The sequence below is a fragment of the Punica granatum genome, chromosome 7 (assembly GCF_007655135.1).
Source record: "Punica granatum isolate Tunisia-2019 chromosome 7, ASM765513v2, whole genome shotgun sequence".
Classification (NCBI taxonomy): Eukaryota; Viridiplantae; Streptophyta; class Magnoliopsida; order Myrtales; family Lythraceae; genus Punica; species Punica granatum.
The window spans coordinates 23,180,330-23,195,882 of NC_045133.1; the positions used below are offsets into that span (position 1 = coordinate 23,180,330).

The 15,553-nt window shown below is 39.1% G+C and overlaps 1 protein-coding gene across 1 annotated transcript; it reads left to right on the forward strand.

Moving 5' to 3' along the window:
- The first annotated feature begins 10,167 nt into the window (after positions 1 to 10,167).
- On the forward strand, positions 10,168 to 14,249 carry LOC116214030 (low-temperature-induced cysteine proteinase-like). The gene is made up of 5 exons (XM_031549244.1): positions 10,168 to 10,799; positions 12,333 to 12,568; positions 12,671 to 12,811; positions 13,170 to 13,622; positions 13,842 to 14,249. The coding sequence occupies exons 1-5, from the start codon at positions 10,340 to 10,342 to the stop codon at positions 13,941 to 13,943; spliced, it is 1,392 nt and encodes a 463-aa protein (XP_031405104.1). The 5' UTR covers positions 10,168 to 10,339; the 3' UTR covers positions 13,944 to 14,249.
- The last annotated feature ends 1,304 nt before the right edge of the window (positions 14,250 to 15,553 follow it).

The window sequence follows — 15,553 nt, forward strand, 5'->3', positions numbered from 1 at the left end:
AGAAAGGGAACGATTCGGGTCAAATTTACGAAAGGGGCATCTGATCTCTCTCTCTCTCTCTCTCTGTCCGGTCACTGACCTGTCGTTTGTGGGACGCTTGCGGTCAAAGCCCGTGGCCATTGGGAAGGTGACACGTGGAGGAATAGGCCTGAGGATTGACCGGTGCTGTCAAAGGGAAGGGGGGAGGAGTGGGCCCCAGTAGACCTGTTGGAGACCGTGTTAAAGAGGAAAGTGGGGGGATGGGATGAGGTCAAAAGGAATGACGGAGGATCAGAGCCGTTGGATTGGAGAGAGGGGGATGGGGTGATTTGGGTTGGTGCCAGTGGGAGAGTTGACCTCGTTAACAGCTTTTAATGCAAAAGTCCAAATCGCAGTGTTCGGCTTTAACCGGACACCGGAAGCTGCGTCAAAGCCTATTCCCGCAAGTCACATGGGATTCTCATCCTTTCCCACAATATTCCACAATCCGCCCACAGTACTTTCATTTTTAGCCCAATCTGGTCCATTTTGCAATTTCTTTTCTCCTAGGTTCCTAGCTATCTTCTCCTTTTGGGGTTGAACACGGAGGACCCCTAATTTCTCATGGTATGCATAAGTCTCCACATACTTTCTTAATTTTCTCTAATTCCTACCCTTCAGTTCTCATACTAAGGCAGGTTTGGAAATACTGTTGATGATAGAAAAGTGCTAAAACAGAATAGTTAAAAAATCAATGTTAATTTCAGGATATACTTAAGTATTTGGGAGACATTAATTGGAAACTATTGAAATAAAAAAAATTGATATTTAAAATAGTGAATAAGCAAAAACAATTCACATAGGCACATATTGACATGCTGGACAAAATCACGTTAACAACTGCTAAAATTAGTAATAATCATGATGTTGAGAATCTTTACCAAATACTATTTCTTCTTAAAAAATGATGAAAAAGTGCTTATTCAACCTCTCACCTCATACTCAAATGAATTTTAAAACTTAAGTAGTTACTTGTTCATTTCAACACATGACACCTCTTATAATACGCCAACTTAGCTCTTATTACTTAAGGAGCAAGACTATTATGGATCTTCTGTTCCCATGTGATGAATTTTTGTGATGTAAGTTCTGCCAGAAAAACTCGAAGGTCGCGACGGATTCTTGAAAGGGGCCGAAAGAAGCACAACACGCATAGACCGCTCCACCCAAGATGAAAAAAGAAAAAGGCGGGTATAGTACTTTTCTTTAAGGACTATATATGCAGAAAGTGGAAAGTATACGACGTGAATTCAAAATTTGAAGTGAAATCAAATCGTCCATCCATCGGTCCTCTTTTGCGAAATTCAACGGGTTTGCTAATGCAGTGTGTAGCCCACTTGGGATTTTTCTCCCTTTGCTTTCACAGTTTGAGAATTGCTTTTCCATTTGGATTGTCAAATGTCGGGGCCCCCCTTTGAGATTGAGAGGGAGAGCCGTTTGTGTCACGGCTTAACCATCTACACATATATCTCTATCCATCGATCATGAGATAAAACTCCTATTCGAATTCCGCATCAAGCTCCAATCCCATCGCATGTGGGATCGTTAAGACCATTGACTAATATGAATGTTATGCTAATTCTCTGTCAACTTTCAAATTATTGCCCCTAACGAAAAAGACAAATGACATTGCATTCAGATTCGTTTTTTTCGTAACCTGCTTAATAAAATCTATTTTCACATAGATCGTGCTGATTCTCGCATTTTTTGCTGGCGTGAATAATGAACATTGTGCGAAGAAAATTATGAAGTCTCCTTGGTATTTTATTTGGTTGAAAGTCACCCTAGTACTGACTTTCTTCAAACCGGAACATCCCCGCTCTAACTGTAGTCTATTCTTTGCCCTAACATTGACCGGAAACTGAAGGGCCTTCTCGGCTTTTCTCACTAACCTCATGCACTTGTCATCCAAAAAAAGAAGAAAAAAGAATTGAGTTTATAATTAAAATAATATATGTATATATATATATATATCATGAGTTAAAATCAAAATAATGTAAAGCAAATATATATATATATATATATATATATATCATGAGTTATAAACAAAATAATGTAATTCAAAGACAAACCCAGAATTTGGATCGTTGGTGAAGTCCTTAAGAAGGCACATAGGAAGCTGATTTTTTTTTTTGCTGAATAAAATATTTCATTAATTAGAATTAGATGAAGTCCTTAAGAAGGCCAATAGGAAGCTGAATTTTTTTTTGCTGAATAAAATATTTCATTAATTAGAATTAGAGAATACAACGGCCGATGGGTCTAGATTTGGATGCCCTTCAAAAGTACATAGAGAATGAAAATTTGACTTTGAACCAAAATGACTCAAGTCATGGGCAAGGGTATTGTGTTCCCTAGGAATCCATCAGCAAGACCATTCCGAGAAGTATTTAAGGCTAGAAATTATATCCACTACTAAGGTCCTCATTTCCCACGGTGTGTTGTGCTGGTGCAAAATGGCATTTACTATTATAAAGGCGTCACTTCGTAGCCAAATCTTTGTCATTCCTCTTTCCGCAGCTATTGATAGGGCGACTCGGGCGACTCGAACTTCTGCTTGGAGTGGCTTGTCCTCATTAGAGATCGGGAACCAAGGTAGTATCGGTGGGCTACTCGACTGTTGTATGATTCCCGAGAGGCATGCTTTGTTGCTGTTCCAAGCTGCATCCATGCTGATAATGCTCCAATTTGATCCAATGGGTATTTGCCATACAAAGAGTTGCAGGGATGTGTCTGCGAGGTTCCTTGTATATGTTCCGTGCTACTTCCACTCCTGCTATGGTCCGTGAAAGACTTCTTGATTATTTTGATAGTTTCATGAAGATCCGTCGGTTTACCTGCATGCAAAGCAATATTTCGTGAGTTCCACAATTGATAGAGAGTTATTGCTGCATATAGAGAAAATTTGGTCTTATCATGAATGTTCGATAGAAGAGATGAAGGGGGACGAGCAACAAAATTAATTGGTTCCAATGCACTACTGTTTGGGAAAAAACTGGATTGGAAATTCCATGGTGATTCCCTCCAAGCAATACGATAAACGATACACTCTCCATAGAGGTGGTCTCGTTTATCGGAGCTTGTTTGGCAAAAAGGACAAGGAATGCTATCTTCGCTAAATCAGTGGAGGCTTTCACTTGCAGTTCTCCACGGGTGGACTTTAAGATGTTCATGAATTTTAATATTCCAAATGTCTTTTCACATTATTCCACTATGGTTTTGGAATCTATGCTGTTGATCCGCGAGATAAAATAATTTGACTGAATGCTTCCCTTATGTATTTGGCGTCCAACGTGCTGAGTCTTCGAGGTCGTCCTGGGGGAGGTAGATCTTGAGAATGTTCCGCATTGTTTCTTAATAGGAAGCTGAATTGTTCAAGACATAAAATGAATTTCAACTTTCTCCTTAAAAAATTAAAAAACAATGGACAAATTTACTTGAAGTATCAAAATTTTAAGGGGAGATAACCGCACCACTTTATGTACTTAATTAGGTCCACTTCTTTTGTGTTCTTCGTTTTCTTTCTTTAAGCTCGCCTAAGATGAAGTACTTTGTATATTCACGTATACTTTGTTCTTCACTCATAAATAAATTCTTATTATTCATAAAAAAAAGACCGCACCAACCCTCACCTCAGTTGTCTATCCATATACGTAAAAGATGGTGCAATTGAGAAAAAGGGTGTAGCGCAATGGCGCACACCTTATCTTGCGGGTTTGATTTTTCACAATGAGATTATTTGTATCTTTTTATTAGTTATTAAATTAGTTTCATGAAGTTTTCTTATTAAAAAAAATAATGCAATTTCTCTCCCTTAATTCTTTTAAATCTCATGTGACAGTGCAAGGCGGAGCATATAATATTATTACCTCACTAAATTTTGAACCGACATGCTATTAAAACATAAACAGTATAGTACTTTATCATTTGGCAAAATCAATCTTTTTGGATCGGACGGTCGAGATAATTACCTCAATATTGTTATTTGACAAAATAGACCACTGCAATTACCGGGAACTTTCACATATTTTCCAATCAATGCCTGCACACTGAATATAGCCTCAAGATAATTCCATTCATTAATCTTTGATGGGGAAAAAAAGAGAATTCAATTCAAAAAGTTAGGCCATGAACACGGAAGAATGAACGTGTGGAAAGAATTAAACCATAACATGACGTGAAACGTCAGATACCTCTGTTGACAAATGCAAAGAATATCACGATTTGAAAAGAGAGAGGAAGTCTAAATACAATGAAAATGGATAAAGGGGGACGTTGCCAAAGGTCAAGGAGGAAGGAGGAAGGGAGCAATCATTCGATTTGATGAACAGAAGCAACGTCATATGCAAGTCTTTGTCTTTGTAGGCTAGCTTTCTTTATTATTGAAAGAATATTAGAGACGATAAAGAAATCGATTGGTGGGTCACGTACGTACGAGAAGGAAGGACATACGAATGTGAGAGGTGTGTGAACTTGGTCGTTGGCCCCGCATGGAAGCAGGAACTGATTATTCGTGTTTCTTCGCGAATGCCCGAGTTGAGCTTAACGTGCCGAGACTCCATTGATACACTTTTCATTCGATTAGCTCATGAGATACGAGGTTACGAGTAGCAATCTCCCGAGACAAGTTGTCTGTCATTTGGTATGTAATCGAAATAGTAGTCTATATCGTAACAGAAGTAAAAGGCTCTTAAAGTAAAATTAGTAATAAAGGAAAATGTTCCTCGATATCATCTAATATCATCACTAATTGGTCTAAATTAGCACACACTATCAAATTCATTAAAACAAATATTCCCAAGCTTATTTTCACGTCTTTTCAATTAATAGAATGTTTTTCTTCTGTTCAGTTTTCGCAGGGTTCAATAGCTTTAAATCTTTCCTCTACAATTGTCATTTATCATGAACATAAAATCAAGAGATTCTACATTCGATCTTCATCAAAGATCCTTTATTTCAGTTTTCCTTTCTCTACTTCATCCATGGACCTCCATTTAGTCGTGAAAAAGTTTTTTTTTAATAATAATAATAATAATTGTTATTACTGTTATTATTATTATTTGGGCGAATTATTATTATTATTACTGTTATTATTATTATTTGGGCCGCGCCCAGGTTTAACAGAACCAAGTTGTGCAAGATATGGGTCCATCCAATTGGGCCGCCATTTGAAATTTCTTTGGGTCAACCTTGAGATATAGACATGAAATCCATTTATGGACGAGGATATGAAATCCATGTCCAATCCATAGACATGATGGATTGGATTTTATTCGATTTGTATCCATATCCATATCCAAGAAGACCGAACAACTTATGTTTCTAGTCTTTTTCGATTCGTACTTCGCACCATGGACAGATAAATATGACAGAATATTTCAATTGAATCTTCACATCTTGGAAGGAATATATAGGACCTACATCGACCTCATTTGGTCGAGGTGGCTGGCGACTTTGTATTCCTTCGAAAGCCCCTATGGAGTATATGTGGAGACATAACAAGGGTGCCCTTGGGATGTTCATAAAGGAAATTATATGACTGTTCAAATATATACGGATGTAATTGTTTGATCCCTTGATACCGAAAAAAGCAAACTATCTTCAGCAAGACAGCTCAATCATATATGTACTCGTTTCAGAGGCACCACCACAATTTTTAGGTAGCTCGAAATTCACAATTTCACATCAAGTCGATAAATGCGGCACATTCAATAAGACTAGTGCCAGCCGTGACGCAAAATTTCCCGAGCTCAATGAGATATTCAAATTTTAACCTAAACGCTTGATTTGCATTATAAATGCTATACTATAATTCTATAAAAAATTTGATGATGTTACTTTTTTCCTTTTTTAAAGTTTTTTTTTCCTCAATGAACTTTGTTCTCGATTGCAACACTCTCGAATGCATGCCTGCCAATGCCATTGCCAACACCACTCCATCATTCTACTATACCCTCTGGCGAAGCCTGCAACGATAATGACTTAAGCACGCTGATTTTCGCTAAGAAAATGCGAGAAATTCTAATTTGGTGCAGAGCCAAGTGGGGAGGCTTTTATATATGGAAGAAAAACAAAATCTGAGTTCGGTTTGCTTTGAAGTCATGCTGCAGAATACTTCTTTATATATTGACTTAATTACCTAGACCTGTGTACGGCTGGAATTACTGTTCGGTGGGCTTGCAGGGCGCATCACGACTATTAGTCGGGCAAAATTTGGTTACCCGTCATCCTACAGAAAAGGAAAAAGAACAAAAAAAGAAGCAAATGCGGATCCAAAACATTTAGCAAGAGAAAGTGGCTGAAAAGCGATCGTGATTAATTCAAGCGGCGTGGAGTCAGTTCTTCTTAAATAAAATCTCATGTTCGAATCTTATAAGGAAGAAAATTCACGTTGGTGAGAACTCTACTAAGACTGACCCGGTTCGAATTGAATTAATTAAGACTTATTGAATTTTTGGATATTAGGATATACGTCAGAAGAAAAATAAAATAAAAATAAAAAAGACTGAAAAAGGTCGAGAGGAGCGGGACCCCTGGGGTCTCCAGTGCCCATCCATCCAGCTCAAGAGGAACTAACAATAAGTCTGCTAAATTCCATTAAGTCTGGCAAGAGAATCTCTGCTTCAGATCAGATCCAGAAAGAGATCAGATCGTAGCGGATAAGAGATTTACTCCGGCCACATTTTCTCCAATTTTGCCCCATCAGGCAAGAAATATTAGATAAGTGCCAATCCAAGAAACAGGGCCACGAAGGGCTTTTCATCAGATCAGATCAAGTGTCTGTGTGTTTGAGTCATATCCATATCGAGTGTCCAGCATCCGAGCACCGGTACCTTGTAGTAATTTCACCATTGAGGTGATATAGGTTCTTATTACAGGTAGTATATATTCAGGGATCAATTTAGCACGCAGTTACATTTATATATATACAAAAATTAATTCAGATGGATAAGTATTAATTATAAGAAACGTCACGGGCAACAAATGTGGTGTGGTTTATGACACTGAAATCACTTTGTAGGCCGACATCCGAGCGGAGATCAGGCAACAGGTCGAGGTTCCCTTATCGTCTTACCGAAGAGAAATCGGTGTATATGCCATATGTATATCGAGAAAGGCCAGTGTGTGGCCACCTAGAAGGTTAACGGTCCGCATGGAGGCTCTTTTGGAGCTTCCAAGCTCCGATCACATGAGAGGCGGCTTGTGGCCATAAGCTCACTTTCCCTCTCCTAAATTCCAATCCAATTTGGCCATTGGCGGATGAGTTCAGCCATTTTCTGGGATCCCACATGGGACCAGATGCTTCATATACGTACATTCATATACGTGTATATATACGTATACAGTTATATATATATATGTATATAATAATTTTCACTGAAATGAGGGCAGAAGCCAGTAGATGGCTGGTCGAAGAAGAGCTTGTGGCGGCGATCCGTCCGTGCATGAAGAGTTGGCAAATGAATTAATTGATTATTAACCATATATGTTATTTTTGTTTGGATATCGGAGGATTTCACGTTTTGAATCGAAGATAAGTGTCTTCATTCGGTCGACTCAACTAAAGTCTAGATTAACTGATGGGCTTGATAAATCAAAGTAGTTTCTTATTATTTACACTTGTTATGGAGTGGTTTACATGTACTGTTTTCGAAAAAATTATTGCATTATGTTTTTTCTTATGAGGTAGGAGGAGTCGTTCTGCTAAAAATTCTTAGCACGAGGTGACTTCCCCATCGTCCTGGCATAATGAAGGTACGAGATAACTCTGCAATTGCTACAACTGACATGGTGGTACATACATAGATCCGTATTGATTTCAACTAGGGAATCATACATGGATCTTTGACTGATGTACTTGCAAATTGCATTAGCTAGTTGTCCTTGAGCTTTGTAGATCCTATACATTATGTTGCTAACTCCACGATATCGATCGAAGTTTTTTTTTTTTTTACTTAAATGATAATGAGGATCTTTCATTGATATCAGTCACAGTCGCATATGACGGCATTAACAAATGATATTTTCCCCCCATAAACATCTCCTTTTGATTTAAGACCTGAAGATTGTTAGTTACAACGAACCAAAAAGTTGTTCGTCATCCATGCATGGACTACCAGTGCAATGAATGGTATTAATGGAGTATATGGTCAACATCATTATGATTGTTGTCCTTTATCGATTAATAATACATTGTATATATGCATATGTATATATTAAATACATTAGTGAAGATTCATAAGATTCCACTCACCCTGGCCCGGCCCCATCAGGGCTGCTTGCTTTCGAAAGTTTCCAAGCCAACAATGGTCTCTATATATAATTCCCATCTTCTAATTATTTCGAATAATTTTATGATATATATATATATATATATTCATTTATATTTTAAATCATATTAATTGTGTTGGGAAACCTAGTAGTGTAGAATTATAAGATTAATATCATATTAGAAAGGGTTAATGATTAAAAAATATGCACTTTCACCCTTTTTAAATTTTGACACAATTTTTTTTTTTGACAAAAAAAAAGTACAAATTTTGATTTTCTTATCGAGTTAAGTATCTGTATCATTTTTCATCAGATTTGCTGACGTGGTGAAACATGGTAACTACGTGGCAAACGGTGTCAAATCATGTTAGCAAAAATAATAAACAAATCTAAAGAAAAATATAAAAAAGAGAAATGCTTTGATAGGAGAAAAGGTGAGGTCTCGGATAGCCACTGTAACCCTAATTGGGGTCGTCGGTGAACGCGAAAGGCGTCGACTACCCCAATTAGGGGGTGATGACTGAAATCGAAGCCCTACCCTGCAAAATCGGAAGAATCCCCAAGGGTTGATGGCCGGGATCGAGGCCTCACCCGCCGAAAATAGAGAGAACCTCAATTTAAGGATTCTCCCGAGTTTGCCTGTCCACCACTCCCCTAATTAAGTTTGTGGATGTCCTCTAGGGTCACCGACGACTTCAATCGGGGAGCGGTGGCTCACCCTTTCTCCGATCAATGCTTTTCTCGCTTTTTTTTCCTTTAATTTTTTTAAATTTTTACTAAAGTGGCATGACACCATTTACTGCATAGACACTATTTTCCGCAAAGTTAGCAAAATTGATGAAAAATGGCACGAATGCCTAAGGCGACAAGAAAATCAAAATTCTTGCATCTTTTTTGTCAAAAAATAAAGTTCGTGTCTAAAAATAAAAAAGGGGTCACAGTTCATGCCTTTTTTGGTCATTAATCCTATTAGAAATTTCAAGAATAATTTCTCTCCTTTCTTTTTAAATTAAATTTTGAAAAACGGGGAGGAAGGCTTGCTATGAGCTGTATATATATATGTAACAAATTGATCAGATGAAAACATGAAAATTAAGGCATGAAAAACTTATATTAATATTTAATGCACCCAAGGCATAACATATAAGGCATGTGTATGATAAATGTATATTAAACCTCTATCCTATCGATTATTTAGATAGTCTTGGGTCTTGAATTGAATTTATGTATTTTGAAGAAGGATGGAGCTGCACATGCAACGCATGTGGCCAAGTTGCTGCAACATAACTTGCAGAAAGCTAGCAATATGTCTTCATGTGTGTGCATATACATATATACATATATATATATATATTTATACGAATATATTTGGACAAAATACAGTTTTAGGAGAAAAGCTCCTTAACCTTAAGCACGACAATATGATTATTAACATGATCAAAATGGTTTGACAGTGCGTGCAATCCTCGTCGATCTAAACCGATGAGATTCACTCTCGATCTAAAATAATGAGATTCCGAGTTCAGTTTTCATGTCAAAAAGCTATCTATTGTGGCAAAATTCTCTATATATTGTGGGCTCTCTATAAACTAACTTTTTTTCCTCGCGCGGCCCAGAAAATAATTGGCCTCGAGGAGAAAACTAATTGGCCTTGCGGGAGACGCGCGTGGGAAAAAAACGCCCCAATGGGCAGGTCCCGCCCTTTTCAATTAGCCAATCAAAATTCAACCACATGGACCTGACGTGTCCTCGTCTCATTCGCCATCCTTCCCACCTATTATCGACATTTTTTATTTTATTTTTAAAAAAATTATCTCATTATATCTTTTCCTTTTATTTTTTGGTGAGAATTATATCTTTGCTTAATGAATGAAGATTTCCCCCACTCAATTATTGCCATTGTTTTTACCTTAATTAATTCTCTCCCTCCTCCGCTTTATAATCCCTTCCTCCCCCTCCGCCGATCCTCACCACCACCACCGCCATCACCACCTCCCTCTTCCGTCAGAAACCGTTCCTCCGCCGCCGAGAGAGACAGAGAGACGTAAACATGGGGCTGTTCCAGTCCGCCGTGCTCCTGCTGGCCCTCCTGGCCGTGTCCTCCGCCCTCGACATGTCTATAATCAGCTACGACCGGTCCCACGGTCAGCGGACCGAGGCCAAGGTGAGGGCGATCTACGAGTCCTGGCTCGCGAGGCACGGCAAGGCCTACAACGCCCTCGGCGAGAAGGAGAGGCGGTTCGAGATCTTCAAGGACAACCTCCGGTTCATCGATGAGCACAACGCCGCGGAGAATCGGACATACAGCCTCTGGCTGAACCGGTTCGCCGACCTCACCAATGAGGAGTACCGGTCCATGTACCTCGGGGCGAAGAGGTCCGAGGAGAGGAGGCTGCACGGAAAGCGGGTGACCGATCGATACGTGCCTAAGCTCGGGGATGAGCTGCCGGCGGCCGTTGACTGGAGGAAGGAAGGCGCCGTCGCGGATGTCAAGGATCAGGGAAGTTGCGGTAAATCTTCCCATTTTCCCCCAATTTCCATTTTTTGAAAACTGAATTTTTTTGATTGGTCAGTAGTTAATATTATCTTTGACTGGAGTGTCGATGGCGTAATTCACGGGATCGGAATTTATTTAGGATTCTGCTAACAATAGAGAAAAACGAAAGTACTTGATTTGCCTGATGCTTCGAGGCAATTCACCTTAAATTTTGCTATCAAGGCATATTGATCGTGAAATTTTCGAAATTTTTGCCGCCGTTGGTTTCAAAGTAGTATTTTGATTTTGATTTTGAAAAAATTTGAGTATAAATGGGATTCACTCTTTGACTTTATATGAATTATTTTGTTTTGTTGTGAAAAAAAAAGTGATATAAATGGAATCCATCATTTCATTTTGTTTTATTGTTGGCGGAATTAAGTGACAGTAGGATTTTAAAATTCTACTTTGAAATCAAATAAGTCTTTCGTGTTTGGATTAGCAATTTGCAAGGTTTGGGAGGGCAGATTTGTTAACTTGATGGAAAGCTTCGTGCTTTACTTTGCTTCTGCAATTGCACCAGTGGATCCCTGGCTGACTGTCTATTTGCACCGGGGTTCCAATATGGGGGCAGCTCTTTAATTCCACGGATTAAAATTTATTTATCTAAATAGCTCCGAAGTATTCTGGAATGGATTTCTGAATAGAATTTTAGTTATTTTTTTATTTAACAAGGTCTAGCAATCTGATAGATTACGCAACTTAAGGTTAATCAATTGGTTTATAGTGTATGGTGGGCTACCACTCCCGACACGGGAGGGGCCCACCGGACTTTTTCTAAAAAGTGTAGGCGGAGTTAGGCGTTGGAGGTGGGGACTTCCATGAAGTGGGGGGGCCCAAGTGGAACTTTAGAAAATGACAAGGCAGAAACATGGGGAACACCGGTTTAGTGTTCTTCGTCCAACAATGGTGGACAAGTTGGCACGTCTTTCCTTATTATATATTTTGCTTGGGAACGGACAAATTTATGGTACTTCTGGACTTGCAAAATATTTGTCTCGGGTGATCGTAGTATGCTTCATGAAGAGTCCGTTATCCCCAAGCGAATGGTCCGGGGACTTTTTCAGGCGGTATGACCTCGGGACCATAAAAATTTCTTGAATAGGCTAGTTAACGTCGATCGAGTTTAAAATGGTTTTATTGTTGGAAAACTTTATTCGAGAAATAGAGTACATTCCACGGCTTTCTATTTTTTTACTCTTGGAATTGGAAAACTATCTGCCTTGGATAGGTTGAATGTATTCATGAAGGGTCTAGTGATATGTCAATTAAATGTTTAGAGCTTGTGGTGTTAGCAATCTTTTTTAGTTGAATCGGTTCAACTACCGGAAAATAATTCTGTGGATTTCACTTTCGACGTGCCATGGGAATTTCAGAACAGGCTACTAAAGACATGCTTTGTTAATCTTGTAACATATGTCCGATTGTGCTTAGTGTGAATCTGGCATTATGTATGTGCTGGCTCAATCCTTTCTAATTGGTGATGCTGTGGTATTTTGGAATGAAGGGAGCTGCTGGGCCTTCTCCACGGTCGCTGCTGTGGAAGGGATCAATAAGATCGTGACTGGTGATCTGATCTCACTGTCAGAGCAGGAGCTGGTAGACTGCGACACCTCATACAACCAAGGGTGCAATGGTGGTCTCATGGACTACGCCTTCGAGTTCATCATCAAGAATGGTGGACTTGACACCGAGGAAGACTACCCTTACAAAGCTGTCAATGGCAGATGTGATCAGTACCGGGTTAGTTTAGTGCCTGGAATCATGACCACTACAGGCGATTAAATAAGATGTGGAACATGAAAATAAGGCCTTTACATTTTCTGGTTTATTGTGTTTTTGCAGAAGAATGCAAGGGTTGTCTCCATTGATAATTATGAAGATGTTCCCGAGAACGATGAGAAAGCTTTGCAGAAGGCAGTTGCTAATCAGCCTGTCAGTGTTGCCATTGAAGCTGGTGGAAGGGAATTCCAGCTCTACCAATCGGTAATGTCGTGACATCCATTTTTCTTTGCTGGAACAACAGAGTTCTTGAATAGTCTCAATATAAATCTCGGCCATGACTCTGCAGTGTCTGCTTAACAAGCTTTCCTATAATCTGAAAGTTGCTTGCTTACAGATGAATTCACTAATCAACTGGATTGAGTATTCCCTAATCAGATTTTGACAAAATTCATCACCAACTGTGGAAGGATATCCATCCAAAAGAGATTCTGGACTTATAATGATAATTGTGGAACATTGCTCAGTTCGTTTAACAACACTTTTATTCCTGAAGAAATAAGAGAATAGAAATGTTTTTGACCATGAAAACTTATTTGTATCTTACTGCTGAATCTTCCAGGGCGTCTTCACTGGGCAATGTGGGACAGAGCTGGACCACGGTGTTGCAGCTGTTGGTTACGGCACTGAGAATGGGGTTGATTATTGGATCGTGAAGAACTCATGGGGCTCCAGCTGGGGAGAGGAGGGTTACATCCGCATGGAACGAAATGTTGGCGGCACAGCTACTGGCAAGTGTGGGATCGCCATGGAGGCATCCTACCCCATCAAGAAGGGCCAAAACCCTCCAAATCCCGGGCCATCTCCCCCATCCCCTATCAAGCCCCCAACCGTGTGCGACGAGTACTACTCATGCCCAGAGAGCAGCACGTGCTGCTGTATCTATGAGTACGCTAAGTACTGCTTCGCATGGGGATGTTGCCCCCTTGAGGGAGCCACTTGCTGTGATGACCACTACAGCTGCTGCCCGCACGACTACCCCATCTGTAACCTTAACGCTGGAACCTGCTTGATGGTAAGAATCGCCCATAGCTCATAGCAGTGCTGGAAACTGGATTATTCTCAGTTGAAAAGTATAGTATTTCTTTTTTCAATATGACAATACAGAAATCGGAATTGCTTTCCATAATAATTTGGCTTTTATTTTAATTACTTCTCTCCGGAGAAGAAGCCGAATGCATCTTTTAATTTGCAACTGTGTGTTTTTTGCTGATATTTATGCATTGCCCGACAGAGCAAGGACAATCCGCTCGGAGTGAAGGCGCTGAAGAGGACCCCTGCTCAGTTCCATTGGGCCTTTGGGTTTGGGAGTAATGGAAAGAGGAGCAGCGCGTGAGAGCGGGAAAATGGTGAAGAATCTGAAGCAGTACTTTCCATGAAGGATGCCAACCAGGAGTACTGAAGATCCGTAGTATAGCTTGACTTCGATCGCCTCCTTAATTCAGCTCCATCAGAAGTACTGAAGATACCAAATGATTGGGACTTCTATTTTATGTCAATTCGATTCTCTGCTGCTTTTGTAAATAGTGCTTTATTTATGAATCTTGATCGATTTGAATTGATCTGCTCATTATTCTCAATTTCTGGTTTCTGTTATGAAACCATAGTCGTTCAGAAAAGAGCTTCTGTCAGTTGTTTTCAAGCTTTCGTGTTGTCTCCGATGAATGAATATCAAACCCGAATACGTGGTTCAGGTCACAGGCGCATAAAACATTATAAAACCTTGTGTAATCAGCAGTCTGATCCTGTTGACAGCAGTATATATCTATTCTAGGACTGAGACTAGCGCCGCTAGAAGGTTTATGCACGCTATTTCCATCAGCAAGATGTGGTTCTGTTATATTCGACTACCAAAAGTCGACGATGAAGCAGAGCCGACATCAAGCGGGCTCTTTACCCCTGCTCTGGATATGGACCGTCAAAAACTGAACCCGAATGGCAGATATACAACTTCCGTTCAATTTTACCATCTCAATATGTTTATACTCCAAACCTCTTCTTAAGTCAAAGTATTAGTTTGGACAGTGAGATTCCTAAGCTGATTAACAGATTAAAGATCCGTTACATCGAACTGGAATACAGCTTGCTTTGATTTGCCATTGAGGATTAACTGATGGAAGATGCCAAATTAATCAAAACAAAAACAGCCATTATCTACAGAGAAGCCGAATTATTTGTCCAGTATGTGTATGCGGAACAATCCGACTAATTCCTGTGAGGGATAGAAATATACCTGAACACCTTAGGTAGTCAATTATGATTGATGATAAATGGGTTTCCGCTTATTAATTATCTGGGAATAGAGTAGTTAATTTGTTACAAAGAATACGTTTCTGCACTGCTCGGAAGAGGAGTAGAAAGATAATGGAATTCTAAGTTAGTAATTCATCAATTTGATCAAATAGAGAAAGAAATATCGATTTTGTATAAGATACTAGGGGAAATTGAAAGATTTAGATTCATGTCCATTGACTTTACTCTTATTTACTTTATCGCTCTAGTTTAGTTTTTAGATTTAGTTTAATCCACTCTTTCGAAACCTGATCGTCTGGATGAAAGCTAGTTGTTACGGTTTTAATACTTAGTTAGGTCTAGATCAGTCTCTGTGAAACGATACTTTTATTCACTCTATATTGCTTGTTCTATAACATGCACTAGCATTGATCTATTTTTATCGCAACATGTAAGTCCCACATAAGCCTTTTTCGTGAACTCTCAGCTCTTGGCGAAGTGTCCCTTGGAGTCTAATATATACTTTGACTTTTAAAATTTTTTATTTTCAAATTTTCATAATTATTTTCTTTTAATTTTCACTTATTGGGAAAATCAATTTTTTTTTTGTAATAAATTCGTCCTATTTACTGATATGAATAATGATTCATTGTAAATACGATCTCAATACTATGCACGTCAGATTTTTAATTAAGCATTAACAATCTTTTCTAT